Source organism: Limulus polyphemus, unplaced genomic scaffold (genome assembly GCF_000517525.1).
Source record: "Limulus polyphemus unplaced genomic scaffold, Limulus_polyphemus-2.1.2 Scaffold2506, whole genome shotgun sequence".
NCBI lineage: Eukaryota > Metazoa > Arthropoda > Merostomata > Xiphosura > Limulidae > Limulus > Limulus polyphemus.
In genome coordinates, this window is record NW_013668116.1 from 54,192 (window position 1) to 77,853 (window position 23,662).

General features: G+C 35.6%; 1 protein-coding gene across 3 annotated transcripts in view; it reads left to right on the forward strand.

Moving 5' to 3' along the window:
- Window positions 1-23,662, forward strand: part of LOC111087703 (protein MMS22-like) — a 126,650-nt gene that overhangs the window by 44,208 nt on the left and 58,780 nt on the right. For all 3 annotated transcript variants that reach the window (XM_022395281.1, XM_022395283.1, XM_022395282.1), the window contains 2 exons: window positions 19,620-19,731; window positions 22,703-22,875. In XM_022395281.1, the coding sequence (XP_022250989.1) occupies window positions 19,620-19,731; window positions 22,703-22,875 (285 nt within the window). The remainder of the gene's footprint in view (window positions 1-19,619; window positions 19,732-22,702; window positions 22,876-23,662) is intronic.

Genomic DNA, 23,662 nt, shown 5'->3' on the forward strand with positions numbered 1-23,662 from the left:
TTTTACCTACGTTTGGACGGGTCAGTCCCTCTATATTCCCTGTGCATTTAACCCTTGCCCAGTTTTCATGCTTCCTTTACTTCACTTCTACAGTATTTATATCTACCATCCATCTCCTTTCCGAGGCTATACACCGAGATCCTGAGGATTTTTTTATGGACAGCCTCTCCCTTATTACCTCCATGTTGGCTCATTTTCGTCTTTGTCTCTTGCTTTACTCACGTGGTTTATCTGTTTTGGTGATCTTCTGGGTAGTGATGCAGCTTTGTTCAAGGTTCATTTGCCACCCACTTATCTCAGGGAACTACTTATGGCCCCTTTTCTTTGGTGGTATGTTTTTTACCATGTACCCGAGTCTTTGGAATCATGTAAAATCTGTGCATCAACACTATCCTTTTATTCTTTGGTAGCTCGCTTCTGACAGTTGTAACCACAACAATACCCTATTCTTGTTTCCCATCCTAGTCCTTCTTAGCCCGTACCTTTTCCTTCTTCCAGGAGTTCCTCATCTTGTCATTTTATTCAACATAGATAGGCACGATGCCAACAGTACTGGTGACTACCCAGTGGTAGCTCAGTTGTGCAAATTTCTTCCCTTTTGTCAGTCTTTCACCATAGATCAGTGGGTTATTCAGGTTTTATCAGAGGGACTTGTCCTCCAATTTATTTCCCCACCTCCCTGGTCTCGGGTCTCCATTTCCTTCCCTCTGCCTTGAGATTCCATCACCAGCCAGCATCTGTTAGAGTTGGTACAAGACCTTTTGTCTCAACAGGCCATTGAACCTGTGCATCATCTATCTACAGGTTTTTATTCCAGGCTGTTTGTTGTCCCCAAGAAAACTAGAGACTTGCAGCCTGTCATAGATTTGTCCCACCTCAATCAATTTCTCAGTCCCCTCAGTTTTACAATGGAATTGTTTCTAACCCTCAGGTGGGCCTTTTTTTCCAGGTTTGTAGATGAACGTCGCGAATGCTTATTTGCATATCCCGACATCTTAGCAGTCGCAACCATATCTTCAGTTTGTCCATTGTGGGGGTGATTTATCCATTTTGCACTCTACCCCTCGGGCTTGCTTCAGCCCCGTATGTTTTTGTAGGGTGATCCAAGCATTTGCTCATCACCTACATGCACACAGTGGCACTTTCATCATTATATGGCTGACTGGCTACTGTTAGCTTGTTTTGAAAAGGAGTCCACTCATCACACTCTTCATCTGCTCCTGGAGGCAGCTTAAGTTGGCTGGTTAATCAAATTGGAGAATTCATTCCTTCAACCTACCCAATATCTGAGGTTCTATCATTTTTGGGGATGTGGTCTTCCATGGCAGCCCTTATCCTCTTAAGTTGTGCTCACGTGCGGGCTTTTCATGACCAGTGGAATCTTGCATGGGACCCTTTGAAGGCTCTTATTACCTTTCCTCCTACCCTAGTTGAGGATCTGCGATGGTGGTTGGACAGTACCCAGATGTCAGCGGGTGTCTCTCTTCCTCATCCTCATATGGCTTTCTACATTTTACAGGTGCATCACAGGAGGTGGGGGTCAATCAACAGGGGGTTTCGGGGGATTGGTCTGAGGTTGAGAGGTCTCATCATATCAACAACCTGGAGCTTCTAGCTGTATGTCGGGCTTTGATTAATTTCCTCCATCTAACCAAACATCATCTGGTAATGATTCATTCTGACAATTCTACAGTGGTTGCTTATCTCAATCACTAGGGTGGCACCTGTTCTTGATCCTTATGTTTTCATACGTTGGATCTACTTTACTAGGCCCACACACAATATATTCATATGATTGCGTGTCATGTCCTGGGTGCTTTCAATCTTGTTGCAGATCATCTTTCCCGTCCAAAGAAAATCTATCCGATGGAGTGTTCTCTCAATCTTCTAGTTTTCCCATGGCTTTGCTTTCAGTGGAATACTCCTCACATAGAATCCTTTGCCACATCCCTCAACCAAAAATTACCACTGTTTTGGTCTCTGGTCCCGATCCTCTCACTCTGACTGTCAATGCTTTCAATCAAGATTGGGCCAACAAATACCTGTATGGTATCCTCGTATTGACTTCTTCACTGGGTGATTTCAATCATCCATACCACTTTATGTCAAGTTCTTCTGATTGCTCCTTACTAGCCAGCTCAGCTGTGGTTTCTCCAGCTTCAATTTACCCTTCTGCTACCTCTTCCTCTGTCTCCCTCCCTTCTTTGTCAACCTTGGTCACTGGTGCTTCATCCAGCTCTTCCTGTCCTCCAGTTTCTTGCTTGGTTTTTATCTGGTCCTTGGTGAGGAGAACAGGCTTGTCGTGACGATTATCTTCATTTCTGGCTCATTCCATTTGTCCATGCAAGTTTATCAGTGTAAATAGAATGTTTTCCACTGTTGGTTTCTGAGCAGAGGGTTTTCAGCTGATTGGCCCACTGTTCCTTGTATTGTGGATTTTCTTACTTGGTTTTCCAATCAGGTGTCTTCTGTCTCCTTGTTCTCAGGTTATCGAGCAGCCTTATCCCATACCTTTTGTTTTTCAAGATACTGTAGTGTATTTACCTCTCTTATGCTGGTACATTCCTTCTGGATTTGTTGTCCTCCACAGTGGGCTGCCCTTCTGGACTTGGATGTTAATGTGGTCTTTTACTGCCTCCAATTGAACCACTTCACATGTGCTCCTTGTTTTACCTTTCCCTTAAGACTTATTTCCTTCTCCTCTTACCCTGTGGATGTCGATGTTCTGATTTACTTACCATTGGTGTTTCACGTACTCTATCATTCTACATATATTCTCCTTTATACGGTTCGTTCTTTCTTTCTTCCCCAAAACTTTGGCAGCTAGGGAGGGTAACTCCTCCCTTTAGCCGATTTCCCTTCCTTCCATTTCCCACTTTATCTTCAGCTTGATCAGGATAGACTTCTATGTCCTGTACGTGCTCTTTGCTGTTATATTGCCTGCATGGCTTCATTTTGTGGTGCCTGTTCCTGCCTCTTTATTCCTTGGCAACCATCCTTTGTTCATAATCTTTCTCCATATACTCTCACCAGTTGGGTTTGGCTTTTGATTCAATTGACTTACTCCTTTGTATCATCTTCTCTTTCTCCCGTACTTTGTTTCAGGAGTCTTCTCATCAATTTCGATGCCTTACTTTTTCTATGGTGTGTCGTCTTCATCATCTGTTGGAGGAACTTCTTCAGTAGGGCATGTGGACTGCTACTAATGCATTGATCTCTCACTATTTGCATAGGATTGCAATTTCTTCCATTTCAGGCTGTTGTCTTCCACCTGTAGCCATTCTTCAGAATTCAGTGTGACTTTGACTGGGTAAGGTATTTTTTATTCATTCTTATTTTCTTTTTAAGGGCCTTATTTCCCTTATTATTATTATTCCTCATCATTTGTATCCCACTCTGTGGTGAATGGTGCCTGACCAAGTATTCTTTAAACATTCTAATCTGTGCTGTCAAGCCATGCTACTTTGCATATTATGATTACATGACCACGCAGAGCACACTGCTGAGATCACTGGTAGGTTTATCCTCCTGATGAAATTGCTTCATAAGTTTGCTTGTTCCGGATCGTACCTATCCATGAACTACATGGGTAAAGCAAAAAGGGATAGCTGCCCATCCCTGCCATGCCTTGTATTGAATAAATCAATATGATGTTGATGTTCCTCTGGACTCTCCACTGTGTTTTACCCCCCTTTTTGTCTAGTGGAGTTTGAGGGTCCTTACCACCTTCCAGTTCCAAGCTGCTGGGGTGGTGGACCATAGAGGCATTCTCCTGAATGGGTTAATGAAATTTTTATAAAGCCATTCAGTTGAGAGTAGGGTGGTGGTGTTCTGCATGTGTAGATGATGTGATATCCTCCAATAAGAAACATAAAAACAAACTGGGATCCCTCATCCTACCCCCACATGGATGTCAGCTCCCATGGAGTGGTTTTGGATTTAAGAGTAGAATCAATCAACATTAGTCCTCACACATGTATTACAGATGACTATATTCCTTAAGGACTTGTCCCTACTTTTTTCTTACACTGATGGTAGTAGTGCACTAAATAATTTTTATTTAATTAAATAAGGTACTAAAGAATACAGAATAATAACATGCCAAAAGCAGATAATGTCCCATAACTATCACAATTTTTCTGCCTTTCCAACTATGCAAAAGAGCCATTACAAATTCATCCAAACTAGTCGATGTGTTTCCTGTGGGAAGGAAGTTTGAACTGGCAGCGAAACAGACAGTTCTCTGTGCAGAAAACAATACTATTTTATAGATTAAAACTTACACTTTCTATTGGTTATAAATGTTTAGTATTAAAAATAAGAGAGAACTATTAACAAATTCTGAAAGAGAGGATATGACAGGTGGGTGTGGCAAAAGAATTCTGATTTTCTGTTTGATGGCTCTGTAACCAAACAAGATTGAAGGTATGAACATTATGCTTTGCTTGAGCAATGACAGCATTATAATGAGTAATTTAAGTTAAATTTCATACTTCTTGGAGGAGTTGTAAATAAATTAGAGAAGAGAGAGTGCTCAGAGAAAAAATGTGATATTTCTCACACTAGGGGAATTCAGTATTTTTTTAATATTGCCTTATAAACTTAAGAATTTGAAACTTATGTACTATTAAAATATGGATTGTTTGCTATAATTTTGTGGTATATTAATTGGTATAACGTGAACAAAAAGTAGTTTAATTAAATTTTGAATGTAACTCACTAAAAACCTCATAACAGGCACAGTAAAAGATGCCTGTGGCAAGAGGGTTAAATGAGTTGCATATGGCTGAGCACATGGTGGATGAAGTGAAGGAAGCTGTTTCTTCTTGGGACTTGAAAAAATTCAACAATCCAGCAATTACAACTGAAAATGCAAGTAATGTTTGCAGTGTGGTAAAACTGACATTGTTACTTTCGCTGCTCAGAAAGGGCTTTGGATGGCAAATATATAGCTTTTAAAGGCATGAAAAAGGGGTATTTTTCTTTTTCCACAGAAATTCAATGGCAAATGTTAAGCTGAAAGCAAGTCATCTTATGCTTAAGCTTCCTCAGTACAAGCTGATTCAAGATGTCCTAACTGGGTGGAATTCTAGTTTTGAAATGATATCTCAATGTGGAATTTTGGTAACATTTATGGAGAAAGAAGTTTATATGAATTATTATATTAAATAGTGGCCTTAATATGTTTTTGCTTAAAATTGATGTTTCAGATGATAAATGATTTCATTTGAAGAAATAAATTTTATATTTCTTCATAAGTGCAATATTTATCATTTGACAAAGTTTGCTATAATAAGTTAACATAGTCAAATGTATTGTGATATATAGGGTACCATGATAAAAAAAAACATGATACATATCCAATTGTGAGGTGTAACCTTACAGCTCAAGTGTTTACTCACTTCATTATTGTATGGCATCACAAAATGTAGGCTTCAGTCCATAATGATCAGTTACTGAGTAATAAAACTTCCAAACATGGGAATAACATATATAAAAAAATTTCACATTTGTGTTGGTTTGTGAAGCCAATCCACTAAATATGATTGCAACTGATGTCTCAAATTATGCAAGGTGTCATCAAATATTCTAGTTATTTTCCAGCAGTTTTATTTTTTGTATAACATCTGAATATTTGGTGTTATTTGCAGGAAAAATTAGAAAATCAAGGGAAATTATAATGATTTTTAGCATTCGTACTTTACATTTTCAATAAAATTATGGCTTTTTCTTTGCTGTATGCCATTGCTAACTTCAAGAGCTGATGAAGCATGTTTCAGTCACCAGTTCGATGCAGATCCAAGGATAAAATTTAGTGTGGATGTTTGTCAGACCACAAACTCCAAGTTTTTTTGTTTTTGGATTTGACTTTGCCTCACTCACATACTTGTATTTGTGAACAAAAGATTTACACATTTAAGGAATATGTATAATTATGTAAAATAAACAAATATGCTACTAAAATGCTTAAAAGTTAAAATAAAGCTCTTTTAAATTACATATAAAAATATACCAATATATCTCATCAACTAGTTTACAGCTTAAAACCAAAGAGTATTTAAGTACCTCATTTTTTGGCCATTCTTAAAGATTATAAATTAGATTTGCTCCTTAGAACCATAACATCGACTTGCATCTCTTAGAGTAAAAGTACTCATCAGTTTGGAAAGGAATCTTCACACATTACTTAAATTTATTCCTGTGCATATCAACAGTATATATGTGTAAATTTTTTATGAAAAACTAAATAATGAAAAATACTCGTACTATTAGGTTTGATCCAAGATTTTCTTATCCATTTTGATGTTTATATTGAACTGAAATTGATGTGTGAAAGTCCTTTCAACTAGCTGGTTAACAGACAGCCAACAAACACAGGGTATCTTTTGAAGCCAAAAATATCAGAACACCTTAAAGAACAAGAAAAATTAGTGACGCGCATGAATGGATTAACGAGATTACCCGATTCCATTTCGGTCAATAGCGGGACCTGCGACGGCCAGGCACTTAGGACTAGAAACGCTGATTTTTCCAAGCCCGTTCCCTTGGCTGTGATCAATAGTGGGTGATAAAAAAGGTCATCATAGAGTTAGGCCTTAAATCTTTCACCATCTGCCTTAATAATGTGTTTTTCTTTCCTTTGCTTAGAATAGATATTTTTCTCTCAATGAACATTATTTTTATGTGTGAAGTCATTTAAGTGGAGCTTAAGTTGAACACAGACATTATCTAATCAAAGTTAGTGGGAACATGCATATAACAAAATTCTTGAAATGTTTTGCAATTTCAAGTATTCTGTCATATACCCACTAACTTTTTGTTACAGACTCCAAATTTATTTTTTGGCTTCACAATTTCTGTTATTGATGTCTCAGGAGTTAAAATTTTATTTTGATCCAAAGAATTTGGACATGTATTATGATATAGAATTTAAAGATCCTATAAGTATTTCATTGATTTTATAAAATTAATGTTTAGCATACATTGTTAAGTCCAAAAGCTTGTTATTAAAAATCATAAAAAATGTTTTATTTCAGTTAAATCTTATTTCATAGTAAGACATGTTTGTACTTAAATTCAAATCAGAGGCTCTGTTCAACAAATTTCATAAAATAAAAAAATAAAATTAGAACCAACTTTTGTGCCTTACTGACCTTGTGCATTATCTGTCATGTTATCATTAAAGCCAAAATTTACTGAATAAATGATTGCCACAATTCATGCATTCATCAGTTTGCTTTACAATTGAATGACGGTAGTAGGATGGGCACCCTTTTTACTATTGAAACAGAATAGTCAACTATTTGAAATACCTTGAGTTTCTGGGTCTTTTGAAATCTACTTGGCTTTTTTTGTGATTCTTTGTGCTAATTCTTTAATTATAGTATGATAGGCAGAGTTAATATCTTCTCACACTATTGACCCAGAATGTTACTTTATAGTTTGTAGACTTCTTTGATAGAGTTGAATGATTAATGGGATTTGGTAGTCAATTAATCAATGACCCCATTAATGGTGGTGGGTGCTGCCAGTGTGTTTTTCCCTTTAGTAAGCAGTTCAGTAACAAACAAACAAATAAAAAGTTGGTAGCAGATGCTGCCATCCACTTGCATTCCTTCTAGTCAGCAATGCCATAAAAAATAGGTGAGCAAGTTGGGTGGAATAATTTGATTATTTGGATAGTTGTAATAATCAGAAACCCTAATATGTATTCATTAATTTTTTTTGTTACATTAATTGGTGTAATTGTTACTCATAGTTCATCTATTTAGTCACCTAGTTCTATTCATTTTACATTTTGATATTTTAAGTGAGGTCTTTCTACTTGCATTATTAAGCGCTTTTGTGCTGCCTTGCTGGATATTTTTTGCTTATTCAATTTGTTTCTTTTTTCTCGCTCTCACCTTTTGGAACTTATTTTGCTTCTTTAGCCTACAGAACCATATATCTTGCTCACCTCCTCTAACTGGATCATTGTATTGGTTCTTCATTCATACATAAAGCAGCATACCAAAGTCTACATTGGTTACTGGAAATTTCTTGAATTTTTTTTATTAAGGACTCTTTCTTTTTGTAGCTGGTTGTTGTTACTCTGGCTTATATGCCACTGACACTTCTGGGATGCTTTGCTGGAGATAGTCTATGCATTGTAGTAGACTGCTCTTTTTGAGAGCTTGGTTAAACAATTGATTCACTTATTGCCTATATTTCATTAAGTTATTTCACCAGCAAGAGTAAGTTCTTTCAATTAGTCTTAGTTGTTGCTTTTTGTTAGTCCTAGACCTTTTACTTTTAAGCACACTTTTAAGGTCACTTGCTCATTATATTGTTTATTATACCATAATGTTTATGTAGTGTTTTGTAGAGTAGGTGCATTATTAAACACTGTTATTTTTATGAACTTGTGTTTTGTATCCTTCTTCATGACTTGACTATTAAAACTGTGAAGGAAATACATCTCAAAACCTTAGAACCTTCCGAGGAGTCGGCATTTTTTTTATAGTAACAGGTAATTACTTGTTTTTAAATTCTCAAAGGTGTCCAAAAAATCATAACTACAGGCAAAACGAAGCCCTGTTTCTCATGAAACAGCAACATCATGCAAACAGAAAAATATGAATGTATTATAAGAGTTCCATGAGCCATTTTGAAAATACCCTTTAATTAACAATTTGAAGTGTTCACTAAAGATGTAGAAAGGTGGCCAATCTGATGATATTTAAATTGGAAAAAAGATGCAATGAGCCAGAAGTAGTCTAATAGAAATAAAAAACACTTACAAGAGAGTACACCATATTTCTTATTTTCATGCAAGATTTTGGCATGATGCTGCAGCTGAAAGTTTGCATAAAAAACAAACATGTGGAATAATTTCTTAAATATTTCTCTCTACAAGACTCTCAAAAAATGAGAGTAAACCTTAATTATCCATAAAAGCAAGGAATTCTTGTTAAGTTAAACAAAATATACTGATCTGTTACACAGAAATCTAATGCAAGAGTTTAGGAGCTCCCAAATGAAGTACATGATTCTGAGATCTCTACAGCTAACCTGAACTTAAATATGCCAATTAGTCTAAATTTTTTAGCATACTCAAACCTATATTGTGCATTAGTTACCTCACTTGAGTAGCATGAGGTGTGCAAACTAAGAGTGTGACTGCCCACAGGTCCCCTGATGGGATAGTAGTAAGTTTACAGACTTAAAATGCTAAAATCCAAGTCTCAATTCCCCATGGCAGACACAGCAGATAGCCTAATATGGCTTTACTCTAAAATAAACAAACAATGACTGCCAACAGCTATTAGTTAATTCACCAACTTGCTTTAATTATTCCTGTAAGAAGATTAGATAAGCAACTTTGGCCTTCAACTAAAACTATACTTGGTATTTAGAAAAATCTGAACTGGAAACTCAAAAACAACATCATTTAAAAAAATTTACATTTTAACTACAGGGGTAGAAAATATATAGTATGTCCCTGTACTATAGTCTTCCCCCACCTTTTCTTTCCAGGCCATCCTGGAAAAAAAAAATGCAAAAAAGCCAAACTAAATCTACTTATGTAGCATTCATGAAATTGACTAACTTGCTTTTCCTCCCTAAAATTTCTTACTCAGCAATACATAAGTAAAGAATACCATAGCAAATGTATTAAAATCCACTCTCATGCATCTTTAGAAGGGAGTAGTCTAACAAACTATGATTAGTTAGAAAGCAAGTTAAATTACAGTAGTTTCAAGATATTATATTATTGTGTATGGTATATTTTTTGTGTTCTAAAATGTTTATTTGGGATAAACACAAATTATTTTTTGAACGACCAACATTGTGTGAAAAAAGCCTTAACAAAACATGCTTGTGAGTACAAATAGGCCTCAATGCTAATATAAGTCCTAAGTACATGTGTCTTATCTAAGAAATGATATGATAAAACAGTGAAGGAATGGGTGTAGTAGTGTGGAGATTTGGTGTGGCTTTGGTATGTGGTAGCTGCATGGAAGCAAATCAGCTCTGACTACACAGTACCTTACCCTGTACTCTTATGGTTCGGTGCATTAAAATACAAGTTACAGTAGACAAGAAGTAAGCTAAGTATATATCAATCAGCTGAGTCTATATATTACTAATGAACTGGCTTGACGAGGAGGCCAATGGCCAATGAGTCAAAAGAAGATGAGAGTGCTTCCTCGGAGCACCCTGCCTTAGCAGGAGAAGAGGAAACAGTTGAGAGTATTTATTTGGCAATTCATATTTAGTCAAATGAATTGCTAGAGCTGGAAGCAAGAGATAGCTTCGACAGTCGCCTGAGACACAGCTAACAACCTTCCAACCAATGTGATTGGGATTAAACATGGTTATCTGCAGTCATTTGGATGAAAAATAAATGATTGAAAAGAAGTGGTTATCCTTTCTTTCCAAGCTATCAAGTGTTGTTCACCATGCAATGTATACACTACATTATGTGATTTTCACTTGATTATCAAGAAGCTCAGATGACTTTTGCCAGTAAAAGTAATGCCTCCTGCATCAACTTTATGTAAAACGAGATAATAATTAGGAATTGGAAAACTTAGCTAAAAGGAAGTTGCAATCCTTGTTCTCAGAACTATTGAATGGTACAGTTTATGCATAAAATTGTATAATTATGCCTTGATTACCTAAAGTTAGGACAGTTTGTTGATCAGAATATGATTGAAAGGTGTTTATGACCCTTACTTTCTGAGCTATGAAGCAAGGTTTCATATAAGAGTTATTTGTAGGATATTGGATGATAATTGTTTAATTCACACAGCTAGGATATCTGGTGCAAGTAGGGGGTAATGCCTAAATACATCAGCAGTTTTCACAACTGAAGATCATAGCTAGTATTTTGAAAACTAGGTCAAAAAGGCTTGCAAACCTTGATTTCCAAGTTATCGAGTGATTTTCTTTAGCAAAATATCAACAGACATTTTACAAGAATTACTCACCTGATAAAGCTCTATGGAGCATGTTGCGTGGTCCTTGCTAGATCTTCTCTTGTACAACTGGGAAAGTATGACTTTTCCACATGCAGTGAGGGAATTGTTTTTTCTTTGAATATTTGCTTATATTTACTGGCATATAAGGATTTTAACTAAAAGTCTTATTCCAAAATATACTTACCTCGTTTCTCACTTATAAATATTACTCAACTGCCAGGGTTTCCTCCTTTGCCCATCTAAGCATTGATCTTATTTTTCATGATTGCTCCAGTCCTTTATACCCCACTCAATTGCTCTTGTAGATATTTATCTCGTGAAACTCTCTATCTACGTTAATACATCCTCTATCCTTGTACTATATATAAGCACCTCATTCAGATAATGTTATTATTTTTTCTAGACAAAGCGTCACTAATGGGTTTCCCAGTATTATGATAGTTCAAAGATACTTTGAACTTTATTCGTTTTATCTAGTTGATTTTCCTAGATCAATAATAATAAATAAAATTCTGATTGGCAAGCCAATTTACGATATGAATTCCCAGATTATTTTACGCACAGAGGCAAATCGAGTTTCTCCAATCCCACTTTGTGATTTAGCCTACCACCACCAGTTAGAAGCATTTTCTGACTCTCAAATAATGCATCTGTTCCTAGAATTTTGGGGTTCTAGATGGAGTTTGTAGTTAACTTAAATAGATCAATGTCTCCTGATGAGACTGGGTACTTTTATTTTTCATCTTGTCTCTCAGTTGTACTCAGCTGACTCTTGTCCAGCTCAACAGTATGGAATAGGAAGCCCAACTCTTACTTGCCTCTCCTTTTTTTTAGTCTGTTGGTTTTTTAGACCCCCTGTGGGACAGTGGTGAGTTTACAAATTTGCAATGCTGGAATTCATGGTTTGATTCCCTATAGTGGACACAACAGATAGCCCAACATTGATTTGCTCCAACAAAACAAACTTACCTGACCAAATGTTGTTCCAATCAACAGTAATCAACACAGTCTTTAAATGACATAAAAACAGAAAGGAGGCTACTTTGGTATAAGCTGCCTTTGATTTGTTTTTTTCCATGGGTTCATTGAGAGTGTGATGTTCTGGGTCTTTCCCTAGTTGATTTTTAGCCTGCACCTTACTTGATGGCTGAAAGGTCAGGAAGCGAATCTTTAGTTTTTTCTCCATCCACGCACATTGTGGTTCATACAGAGAAGTTACACGAAGGGACTAGAATTTTGGGGTTCTAGGTGAAGTTTGTAGTTAACATAAATAGATCAATGTCTCCTGATGAGACAGGGTAAGTCTACAGACTTACACATCTAAAGTTCAACATTTTGTTTTCCTTTCACTTCACTGTTATCGGAAGACTGAGGATCACCAACTTCATTGATGAAGAGCTGGAACAATTATTAGCATGCACATTGGTTCAACTGTCAGATTCTACATTCATCACTGTTGTCGTTGGTGTCACAATTTTCATTGTCTCCTACACGGGGTCATAGTTCTGCCCATATTCATGGGTCCTGACATCAGCTCTACATTGGTACACAGAATAGATTCTATCTATATCCAGGGGTTCCCTGCTCAGTCAGATCACTGTCAGCAATGTTGATGATTATTGTATGCCTTCAGGGTGTGTGTGGGCTTGATGCCAAGAATTTCTGGATGTGTGATAACTTTAACCATGGGTCCAGGAGCACTACAGGTCCTTGGATTAGTCATTCAGTTTACATCTTCACCCTATTATCCACCCAACCTGTAGGTTCTGTCTCCCGTAGATCTACAGGATTTGGAACTTAGTTCTAGGGCAATCAGAGTTTGGTTGATCTGGGGTTAGTGAGAGAGTCATACTTGTTCTTTCGATGTTTTATTCCTGTTGGTTGTTTGGCCTCAGAAGACAGGAAATTGGTGTCCAGTCATCGATCTTTCTTGTCTATTTCAATGCCTAGATTCTCCAGTTTTCACAAGCTACTCATTCCTCAATCAAAGTTGAAGTTTTTTTACTGGGATTGTGGATGTCCAAGTTTGTTGTGGTCATCTATCTGCACATTGCCATAGTGGTAGTGCCCCACCACTGTTTGCATTTTTTGTGCATAACTGTTTTTTACCATATTGTACAAGTCCTTTCTCGTCACCTCATTCCATCGCACTGTGCACACACCAACCATTCCATAGACAATTGGTTACTACTAGCAACATCTTTTCAATCGTCAGAACATCACATCCTGTTTCTACTTTCAGAAGCAGCCTTGGCAGGCTTCCTTCTTGGGCCTGATACTTCTATTCTTGCTCCAATTCAATGTCATCAGTCTGGGTACTTTTATTTTTCATCTTGTCTCTCAGTTGTACTCAGCTGACTCTTGTCCAGCTCAACAGTATGGAATAGGAAGCCCAACTCTTACTTGCCTCTCCTTCCCCCACTGCATGTGGGCATCACTCGAATCCCTCATGCCTTTGGGACGAGAACACAAGAGATCCTTTTAATGGTCTTTATGCAACCAAGGGATCAGAAACATTGATTCACTGGATTCCCCAGTTTCCTTAGTCGTGATCATTCCTTGATCTTGAGAGGTTGTTTAATCGGGACACTACTAAGATATGGGTTCCTCTACTGCCACCTCATCTAGTGTTCCTATCTCTTCACGAATGCCTTGCTTCAGGGATGGGGTTGCATATACCAACAGTCAGGAATTCCAGGGTTTATGCACAGAAAACAAGGCTTTCCTACACAGTGTTTTAGTTCTTCTTGCTATTCAAAAGGCAATGCCTCATGGTCTAGGCTTATTAAGGGGAAAATTGTCAGCCTTCACTCTGACAATTCTGTGATGGTGACTTGTGTTTATAATCAAGGAGACACTTGGTCCAGAGCTCTTTGTTTTCAAACTTTGGACCTCCTTTCTAGGGACCATTCCTATCAAAACACCCTACTAGCTTGCCATGTTCCACAGGTAATGCCTGTAGTAGCAGGCCAATTGTCTCAGTCCATACAGATTCTCCCGACAAAATAGATGCTGGATCTTAAGGTTCTGTTGGATTGACTGTCATTTCGCAACTCTGATTGGTGGGTTTGCCTCTCGTTGCATCACCCAACTACTAGCAATTTGGTCTCTAAGCCTTCCCTCCAATTCATATGTTACCCAGGGTATTAAATATGGTTTGTTCCAACTCATTGTCAGGTCCTGTTGACAGCACCAGCTTGGCAGCAAAACCCTGGTTTCTGCTTCTGTGATACCTTCTGGAGTGTCCACCTCTTCCACTTCTTCTTCTGCCATCTCTGTGGAGGCAGCCATGATCTGACATGGTACACCCAGCTATCTAAAAGCTCAAGCTTCAGGCATAGAGATTATGCAGTCTTTCACAAAACATCAGGGTTTAATTTGTAAGGTTGCCATGCATCTATCTTAGTTTTTGCTTAGTCCCAAAATGAACATTTATCCATGGAAATGGCATGCATATCAGCAGTGGTGTATTGAGAGAAGGTTGAACATTCTTCAATCAGAAGTGTCAACCATAACTCGTTTTTTTTTCTTTTTTACATGGCTATTTGTAGGGGTTTTTTGCATCTTCTACAATTGCCCTGTTTAAGGTGGCCTTATCAATTACCATTCGATTCTCGTGACTAAATATTTTTTTAGTCCCCGGTACTCGTCAGATTCAACATGTCACTTTGGGTCCTTGGTCCCAAATGACTATTCCAGTTACCTAACAGGTATATTAAGGTTACATTACATGATCTTTCTGAACACCTGTTTGTGACCTGATTCTTATATGTCATGTATACCATTTACCTGAAGGTATATATTTCATGGCTGCTGACCAACAGACTTTGCCGGTCAGAGTGATTTGCACTGTTTGTCCACAGACCTCTTTCTCATTCTCTTTACATCCTCAAACTGGTTCTTCTTACCAAAGTCACTGTCAGACAGGGAAAGGTATAAATTCTTTTCACCGATTCATCTGTGTCCAATCAGATTTTGGTCATGTTCAGTGAGGGTCTTGAAGGTTTTGTTGCCTGCACTAATGACTTTTTATTCTGGGCTATTTGAAGGCTAAGTGTTTTCTGCGAGTCATGTCTAATCAGATTTGTTGCATTTCTATGTCCTTAGTGTCCACGTTGAATTGTCTGATGGAGGATATTGTGTGGACTGGTATGTGGACCTCTCCCAATACTTTTATCTCACATTATTTGCATGATCTGGTAGGATCGTCATTTGAGGGTTTCACGTTCTGCATGTAGCTACCTTAACCATTTCTGATAGATTATACAGTGGGGTGAGTATTTTCATTGCTACTTTTCAGGGTCCCATATCTCGTTTTTACAGAATCCCACTTTGTGGCAAGTGTTACCCAGGCAGGTGTGCTTTTATTGAACCAATTCTGCACTAGCAACCACTAATTTTGTATATTTTATATAGGTTGCAACAGGCTCTGTATAAATGAGGTGTTCCATAAAACCATCTAGGGGCTGACTGGTAGTATTACTGTACTATGCTGGACTGCCACTCTTGGACTATCATGAATGAAGCATAAGGGGATCCTGCCCATCCCTGCCAATCTTTGGATTGAATAAATTGGGGTTGGTTTGCTTTTAAAAATTTAGGGAACTTGGTTCACCTATTGGACTGTTACTTAGGGCTCCACAACATGCATTATCCCCTAGATTCTCCTAGTGGAGCTAGAGAGTCCTTACCACACCCAGTTTCCACTCAGTGAGGTGGTGGACATAAGCTTTTACTCCAGAGTGTTAGAGTGAATTCCTCCACTCTTGGAGAAGAGGGTGAAATTGGGGGTCCTCCTACCACGGTCCCAGTATGTTTTTTCTCAGATGTCGGTAGGAGTGGCACCAGCCTGTGCGAGATCCTACTCCTAATACTGATGCAGATTTGATGCTTGGCTATCTGGTTGGATTGATCGTGGACCTTCTTTTTGATCAATATTGGTTTAATACATTGTTCATGTAAGAGGGTCCACTGTCTCCTCATAATTCCAAATACAGAGTGGTCCCATTCAAGATTCTTGGTTGAGCACAGTTGTTTTACATCCTCACCATAATTCCAGTGACAAGTGCAATTTACCTTGCCCACATGGTTGGGGGAGTGAAGATGAGTGTTCATAATTCCAGACTGGTTGAGTAAGGCATACATGTTCCCACAATTCTGAGCCTGGGGTGATGCCTTTTGGACTTCTTCTAGTTGAGGAGAAGGTTTGTCTACTTCAGTGTTGCTTAATTTCTCATCATGATTCCATTGGCTTGGAATGCATCACTCTATGGCTACAGGTTGGTATCTGCTCATAAGTATATATATATATAATTTATGGTCCAATTACTCTAGCCACCAATGTGGGATATAGGGACCATGGCCCTTTAATTTCAACCTTGAGTGGTGTAACCTCAGCTATCTGATTGGGGCCTGGCCTGTAGAGATGATAAATCATGTAAAATTCCACCCACAATACAGGAATTAAGTTCCGGGTGAACAGCAAACCTGTTCTGGTTGTAGTGCAATTCCCTCACTAGGGTGCCAATCTTTTATTGCCACACCCATGATCTATGCAGATGCATTGGAAGTGAACATTTTCTGAAATCAAAAATGTATTTCCAATAATACCCACCCTATCTCCCACTCTCCCACCTTTCCTTCCCACTAAGAGCTGGTGTTAGAGACTGGGATTCAGTCACACTTGAAAAATAGTACAAATTGCAGTTAATATACATGAACATGCACGCTGTAAGTGTGATGCAAGAAACAGGAAATAATGCCCACAAGATGAAACTTCATTAGTCACACCCAGGTAATACTAAAATTTTACCTGGAACAAATTCCAAAGGTTAGTACATTAGTGAATTCTGTTACAGTAAAAGGTTGTCATCTACTAACCCAAGTTTGCTTGTATGTAGGAAATAGTTTTGCAGTTCAACCCATTTACTTCCTACTAGATTTGGCCTCTGTTTACTTTACAACCAGATGGTAGTTGAGGGATTGTGTTTGTGTCGACAGACGGGGGTGAGAGAAGTTATTATACTCCTTTACCAGTGTGCATATATAGATGTATTGATTTTTAAAGTTTGAAATTAATTGTTGACTTGAGTACATGCTTAAGATGGAAGGGATTTTTTTGTGGTATATTAACTTATCTTGCAATTTCTACATTATTATTGAAATATAGAATTTTTTTGAAAATTGTCATTTATTTTAGGTATGAATAGTTTTCACATAACACTTAGTCAGGAAATTACTTTCATTCTAGCTACCTTAGTTCTTTGTCATTTTCTTAAAATAATACCTGGTCTGTCCATGGGAGTTATTTCTGTAAAGCTTCACTTTGTGCATGAATGTAAACATCAGTGTCCTCCAATGTTATATCAGGTGATTCCTTATGATTAAAACCTCCTTTAGGTCTGAATGGGTATGATCAATCACATGGGTAGCACTAGCTGCTCTAGGTAAGTCTGACATTACCATTTAACTCAGTAACATAAGGTTTAGACATTTATGCTTATAAGTCATTGTCTGTGAGTTTACTGTTGTATTAACATAATGTACTTTCATACAAAAGTATTTCAACTTCCTCTGCTGATCATGTGTGCTCCATCTTCAGTTTATTTATAGTATCACTGTTACTTTGATTTTATTTTGTTCTTCAGTTTCAACATCCAACAATGGTCTAACCACCTTGGTGATCATCATTTATTCTTCAGTTTGCTTTACTTTGTCTGCTTTTATATCAAGTCTTGTCTTTCACATTCCACATGTTATAAGTCACTACACCTGTTCATCTGCATACTAGATTCACAAACCTCTAGCTGTTGCTGAGATCAGGTAACTGTGTGCTAGGTTGAACCTTGATATTAACACACATCATGTACTTCATGGTTTTCCTGTTGAGGTCTATTGTTCTATGCCCATCTGATGTGGATAGGGTTTACCTTGGTATGTTACCTGTTCTGTTATTTCATCAGTTGCAATAATGAATGTTGGTATTCAGAATGAGCATTTGCCCTCGGACACCATCTGTGTTTGAATGGTGTGTGCCTTCTGACAGGCTCCATTAAAACCTGTTGTCCTTGCTGTGGTGTTTAGATGGAGCATTTCAAGGCTGTTACCACAGGCTCTTGTGTCTCAACAAAGATAGTCATTCAGAAAACACATTTGACCCAACATTCAGAAATATGCCACTTGTCTCATGACTGCATACCTCTAGGCATATCTTAAGACATGACAAGGTCATGATTTTCTGATGGTCAGTGCTTCTTTTGTCCTCTCCAGAAACGTTTTATTTGTATATTTGTTCTTAAATTCTTCAGTATAAAGATTATAAATAGATGTATCTGGAGGTGTATTACTGTTTTGAAATCTGTTGTTTGAGTAACAACATGAATGAATTCTTAGTACATATGTTTAAGTTAAATCTACTAGTTTCATTTAGTATATCTTTTGTTATGGATTTAATCAATAATTATAAATAGGTGTTAATAGGATTTCATTTTCTTGTTGTTTTATTTCAGAATAGACAGTTGTGTGAGGCTTAGAAGAAAGTGTAGTTATGTTCTCAACTTGATTATGGCTAATTATCTGTATGGGATTTGTATGTTCTGATGATGAAACATTTAGTTATAATTATGTTAGTTTTTTAACAGACAGGCATGCATGGCCCAATCTTAATAGCAATTAACTTCTGCAAATTATTTTAACCATCTTCAAGTGGGATATTTGTTTAACTGAAAATGTAGAAAAGGTCATTCTCATAGGCGGTGAATGAGTCTTGTTTGGGTAGGCTATTCTGTCATATGTGAGGGTTCATACAATTGGGAAAATCAGTTCATTATTCTGAATGAATTAACTCCCCAGTGACTCACATACACCCTCTTTTAATCTCTCTCTCCACATATACTGTATTATATTCTGAGTTTGTTGTAACAATACCTTGTGAGCTATGGTTTATCAGGGGAGGCTAAGCCTTCCCTAGCCTCTTATACATACCACCCCTAATTATTCTTTTAATAAATGTTAATGTGATAAAATTTTGCAGAGAAAGATTGGTTAATATTTCATATTACTTGTAAAGCAGTTGGTGGAAAATGAAAAATTTGAACAGAATGCAAAAAGTACAGAAGACTATGTGTAAAACAGAAATGATTAATTCCCTCATTGTGCACCCTAGATCATAACATAAGATTTCACCATTCAGTTTTCACCCCTACAGTTTGACCCTAAAAGGTCATTTCACTCTCAACGGGATTACCCATTTAGAATCCTGGCAATACCTTGTTAAATGGATTGAGGAGCCATCTAATAGCAGCAGTAATGTCTGCACACAGACAAACCCCTCTCTATATTGTTCTGGAAAAAAAAAAATTTTAGTAAACAGTATTTACTGTAGTATTTGAAACTGATTTGTAATATTTGGAAACAGCATTCATAGTAGTATTTGAAGTTTATTTTTAAGCTTAATATTATATTTTTAACAGCACATAGATTATTTTTCATTTTTTGTGAATGTTTGTGATGTTTGTATTACATAAGTTACAATTGGGATTTCTGTTTAACTTGTTTTTGGCAAGCCCATTTTATAATATATATATATATATATATATATACATATATTATGCTAAAATGTTATAAGTTTTTTAAATGTCATGTTACTGGATTTAGGGTTTATATGAAGTTTTACTCAAACAAACTACTAGGACTGACAGAAGTAGGATTACAAAACTGTTTCTCTTTATTTCTGACCTTGGCTTGTGCAGCAGACTTGGATGATGTGGTTTGTATATTTTTATTATTTAAAAAGTTTTCTAGCTGTGAATTTTTTACTAGTAAATAACTCGTTTCATAATTGTAACATTAATCCATGGGGTAGAACTCTTAACTTCATGAGGAACAACAGTACCATTGTGATAATAAAAAACATTTATTGTACGTTTTGGAATGTTCTCATTCCATCTTCAACGTGTATATGTAAAGGATACAAGTACAGTAGAACTTTAACTTTTTCACAACAGGGTCTTGTATTTAAATGACCTTATAACCACTATGAAAGTAACTCGTAACCATGAAGGTATACATACTATAAACTTGAAAGTATGTAAGTTATGTTCACAAAATTTGGCAAGCTTTCAGCATACATAAGTTTTTTGTAGACAAAAATCAGAATTTTTAATTAAGTGTTTTTACTAAAATTGGTCTGAAAATATATGGAATCAAAGTGTTGACTCAATCTGAGTGCAAAGTGATTTTCATGTAATGATAAGAAATACTTTTCTTCATTTGAAAATTTTCAAATCTCTTAAAACCTCCTAAATAGATATCAAGTTTGTTTGTTTTTCAGAAAAACTTTATATTTTATCTGTTATTTTATATATACATTTGGTCAATTTGACTGACCTCATAACCACCATAAAAAATAGGAAATCTAAATTACCCAGTTTTTCTTTCTAGAATGACTGCAGATTGTAACAGGAAACCACTATCGTTTATCCTAAATAGCTTAAATCTCATTACAGTATACATCTTATTTATACTTAATTTTTTTATTGACATTTGAACCATGTTTCTCTAATTATCCCACCACACAAGTTGTAAATCCCGTGGCAAACATGCAGCTCACATTACTTTATTGAATTATGTAATGCTTCAGTTGCTAGTGAGCATACCTCGTGAAGAGTTTTTATTTTGTTTTTTCATTATTTTGCCTAATCTGGTGTAATAAATTATGAATTTTACATTTTACTTACTTTTATAATAATAATAAGAGAATACACATGAAAAAAAAAGAAATATAATACTTACCTAGGTTGACTGTCGATGAAACTTAAATCTACTTTTTTATACTAATGATACTACTGCACTAAATAATGCACCTAAGAACACAAAACAATAACATGTAAAAATCAGAGAATGTCCTATAACTATAACTTTTTCTGGCTTTCTAACTATGTAATAAGAGCTGTTAAAAATTCAGCTAACTTTGTAGATGTGTTTCCCATAGGAATAAAGTTTGAACTGGAAGTGAAATTCTCTGTACAGAAAACAATGTAATGTATTACGTCATTTGATAGATAAAAACTTTGGTTTTCTATTGATTATAAATAATATAGTATTAAATGTCAGAGAGAACTATTGGCAATTTCAGAAAGAGATGATGTGACAGTTGGGTCTGATTTTCAATTTTATGGCTCTGTAAACAAATAAGATTGAAGGGTGTTAAATAAATTAGAAAAGAGGGAAAGTAAATGTCACAATTCTCATACTAGGGGAGATTGAGGATTTTTAAAAATATTTCATTATTAAGTTAAGAACATAAGACTTGTATTAAATTTGGTTTATTAACTAAGTTTTGATGCCAAGTTTATTTTTATACAGTTGATAATAAAGTAGTTTAATTAAATTTTTAATGTCACTCTGTAAAAGGTTGGGACATGCACACTTCAACCTACCTGTTGTAGAATTTTAAATAATGTGTATTAAAAATAAATTACAACATAATATATGGTAGCCTAAATATTCTTGAAAATAAGAAGTAACTAAAGGATGAATAATTAAATCTAAAATTATTTAAGCTCCAGATAAGAAACATAAGAGTTTAAGGATGGGAGATGGTATTTAATAAGAAACTAAAAAAAGTAATTTTGTCTTAGCTCTACACAACAAGAGAAAACTTATTATTATTTAAAACAAAATGGATATCCAGAGCAGCTTCTGGAAATTGTCACTTATGTTTTTTTAAACCAAAAAATTAATATCACTGATAAAGACATTACTGATCCTAAGTGTCCTCTGTATTTATACCTTCCATACTGAGGTGAACAGTGATTAACTATAAAAAAGATCATCTTGCAAAATTGATACAGAAATACTACACCAATTACAACTAAGAATTATCATTAAAACCTTATTTTAAAATAAAACATCTCTTTCACTTTAAAGACCTTATCTCATCCCCACTCTATTCATGGATTGTATAATCATAAAGATGTGTTAGCTGCAAGGTAACTTACATAGGCAGAACCAGACACCATTTATTTATGTGTATCTATGAATGTGTGGGAGCTTAACATAAAATGAGAAATAAATTACTATCTCCCACATCTTCCTTTCAGACCTGTAATCAAATATTCATTTCTTGGACTTCAAAGTCTTAACTATAGTTGTAGTGACATGGAACTACTCATAAAGGAAATCCTTATTAAATACACTGTTAAACTCTCATGGTTCTTCTGGAGTTTAAATTATCTTAGATTTAATTACCCATCCTTTAATTACTTTTGACTTTCAAGAATGCTTAGATTACAATATATTATTATTTATGTTTTAATCCATGTTATTTTGTCACATGTTACTTGATTTTTATTGTATCTATATCCTTTAGATCAGCTGACTGAAGATGGAATGAGGGCATTCCAAAATTTACAATAAATGTTTTTTGTTATCTCAGTGTTGCTCCTCATTAAGTTGATTATTTCATTTTAAGATGGATGATCGATTTGGAATATGCATAATAGAAACTAATGTGTCAAAGTTTTTATAGGCAGGCTTTGAAAATAAATACCCACATAAAAATATTATTTCTTTAGTTATTTCTATACATAGTTTTTTTGCAAATCATTACAGTTGAATAATATTTTTAAAGCTGTCTGTTGTTTTGCAAAAATACTTTGAAAAATGTCAAATTTGTCAGAAGCATTATTTTGTATTAAAGAATTTATGTATTTTGTTTTTGATTTAAAAATTTTCAGAGCAAAAAGATTTGTGATATAACAGATTTTCTTCATGGAGAAAGAATTACTCCGAAGAAGCGTGAGATAGCGTGGCAGGCTTTATTTGCTTTAGCTGTTTTATGTCAAGAACATTCTTGTGACGTGAGTGTTGTCTCATCAAAGCTATCCAAGTATTTTTCTGATACTTGTCGGTTTGTATATTTCATATGTTTTTTTTGTTTTTTTTACACTATCCATAACATGAAACTTCTAAAGTAATAATTTAATTTGTAAAGAAAGTAAGTTACTATGAAAAAATAAAACCAAAACAATGAGCTTGAAGGAGGAGTCAAAATCTTGAAAACAATTACTGAAAGCAAAAATCTAATTAAGACTTCACTTTTACATCAATAATACAATTTTCGAAAAATATTAAAGAAAACTTTCAAAAATAAATAAGTTTAAGTGACATATGTTACAGTGTATAAAATTAGATGTTTGTGATGTTCAAATACAAAATCTGTAGTTTCTTACGAATTATAAATTCAAATTGCTAATATTGACAAGCTAGAATATTAAATAAAAACCTCCTATCTTTTCTATACATTCTCTGTATCTCTACATTTATTGAATCGAGCACAGTGGCCCCACTCACCTCTTTCCATTTTTGGAAATACCTGCTTATGTACACTTACTTTTGTCTATGATGTGTGAATAACCAATCGAAAGCTTGGAATGTCCCCCACATGGTTTTCTGAGCCTCTGCATAGTATTTACGCAGGAAACTCTTTCTTTCCATGGTATATTCCAAGTGGTAAGGTAAGACATTATTGACCACAAAAAATCATAGTTTTTTAAACCTAAATACAGCTAAGTTACTAAGCCTCATAGTTTATAGTGGAATTCTATGCTATTGATATATTGATTTATAATTTTTTTATTTCAAAATGAATATATAAAACTTAAAGAAATTATTTTGTTTTACATTCTCCATGTATG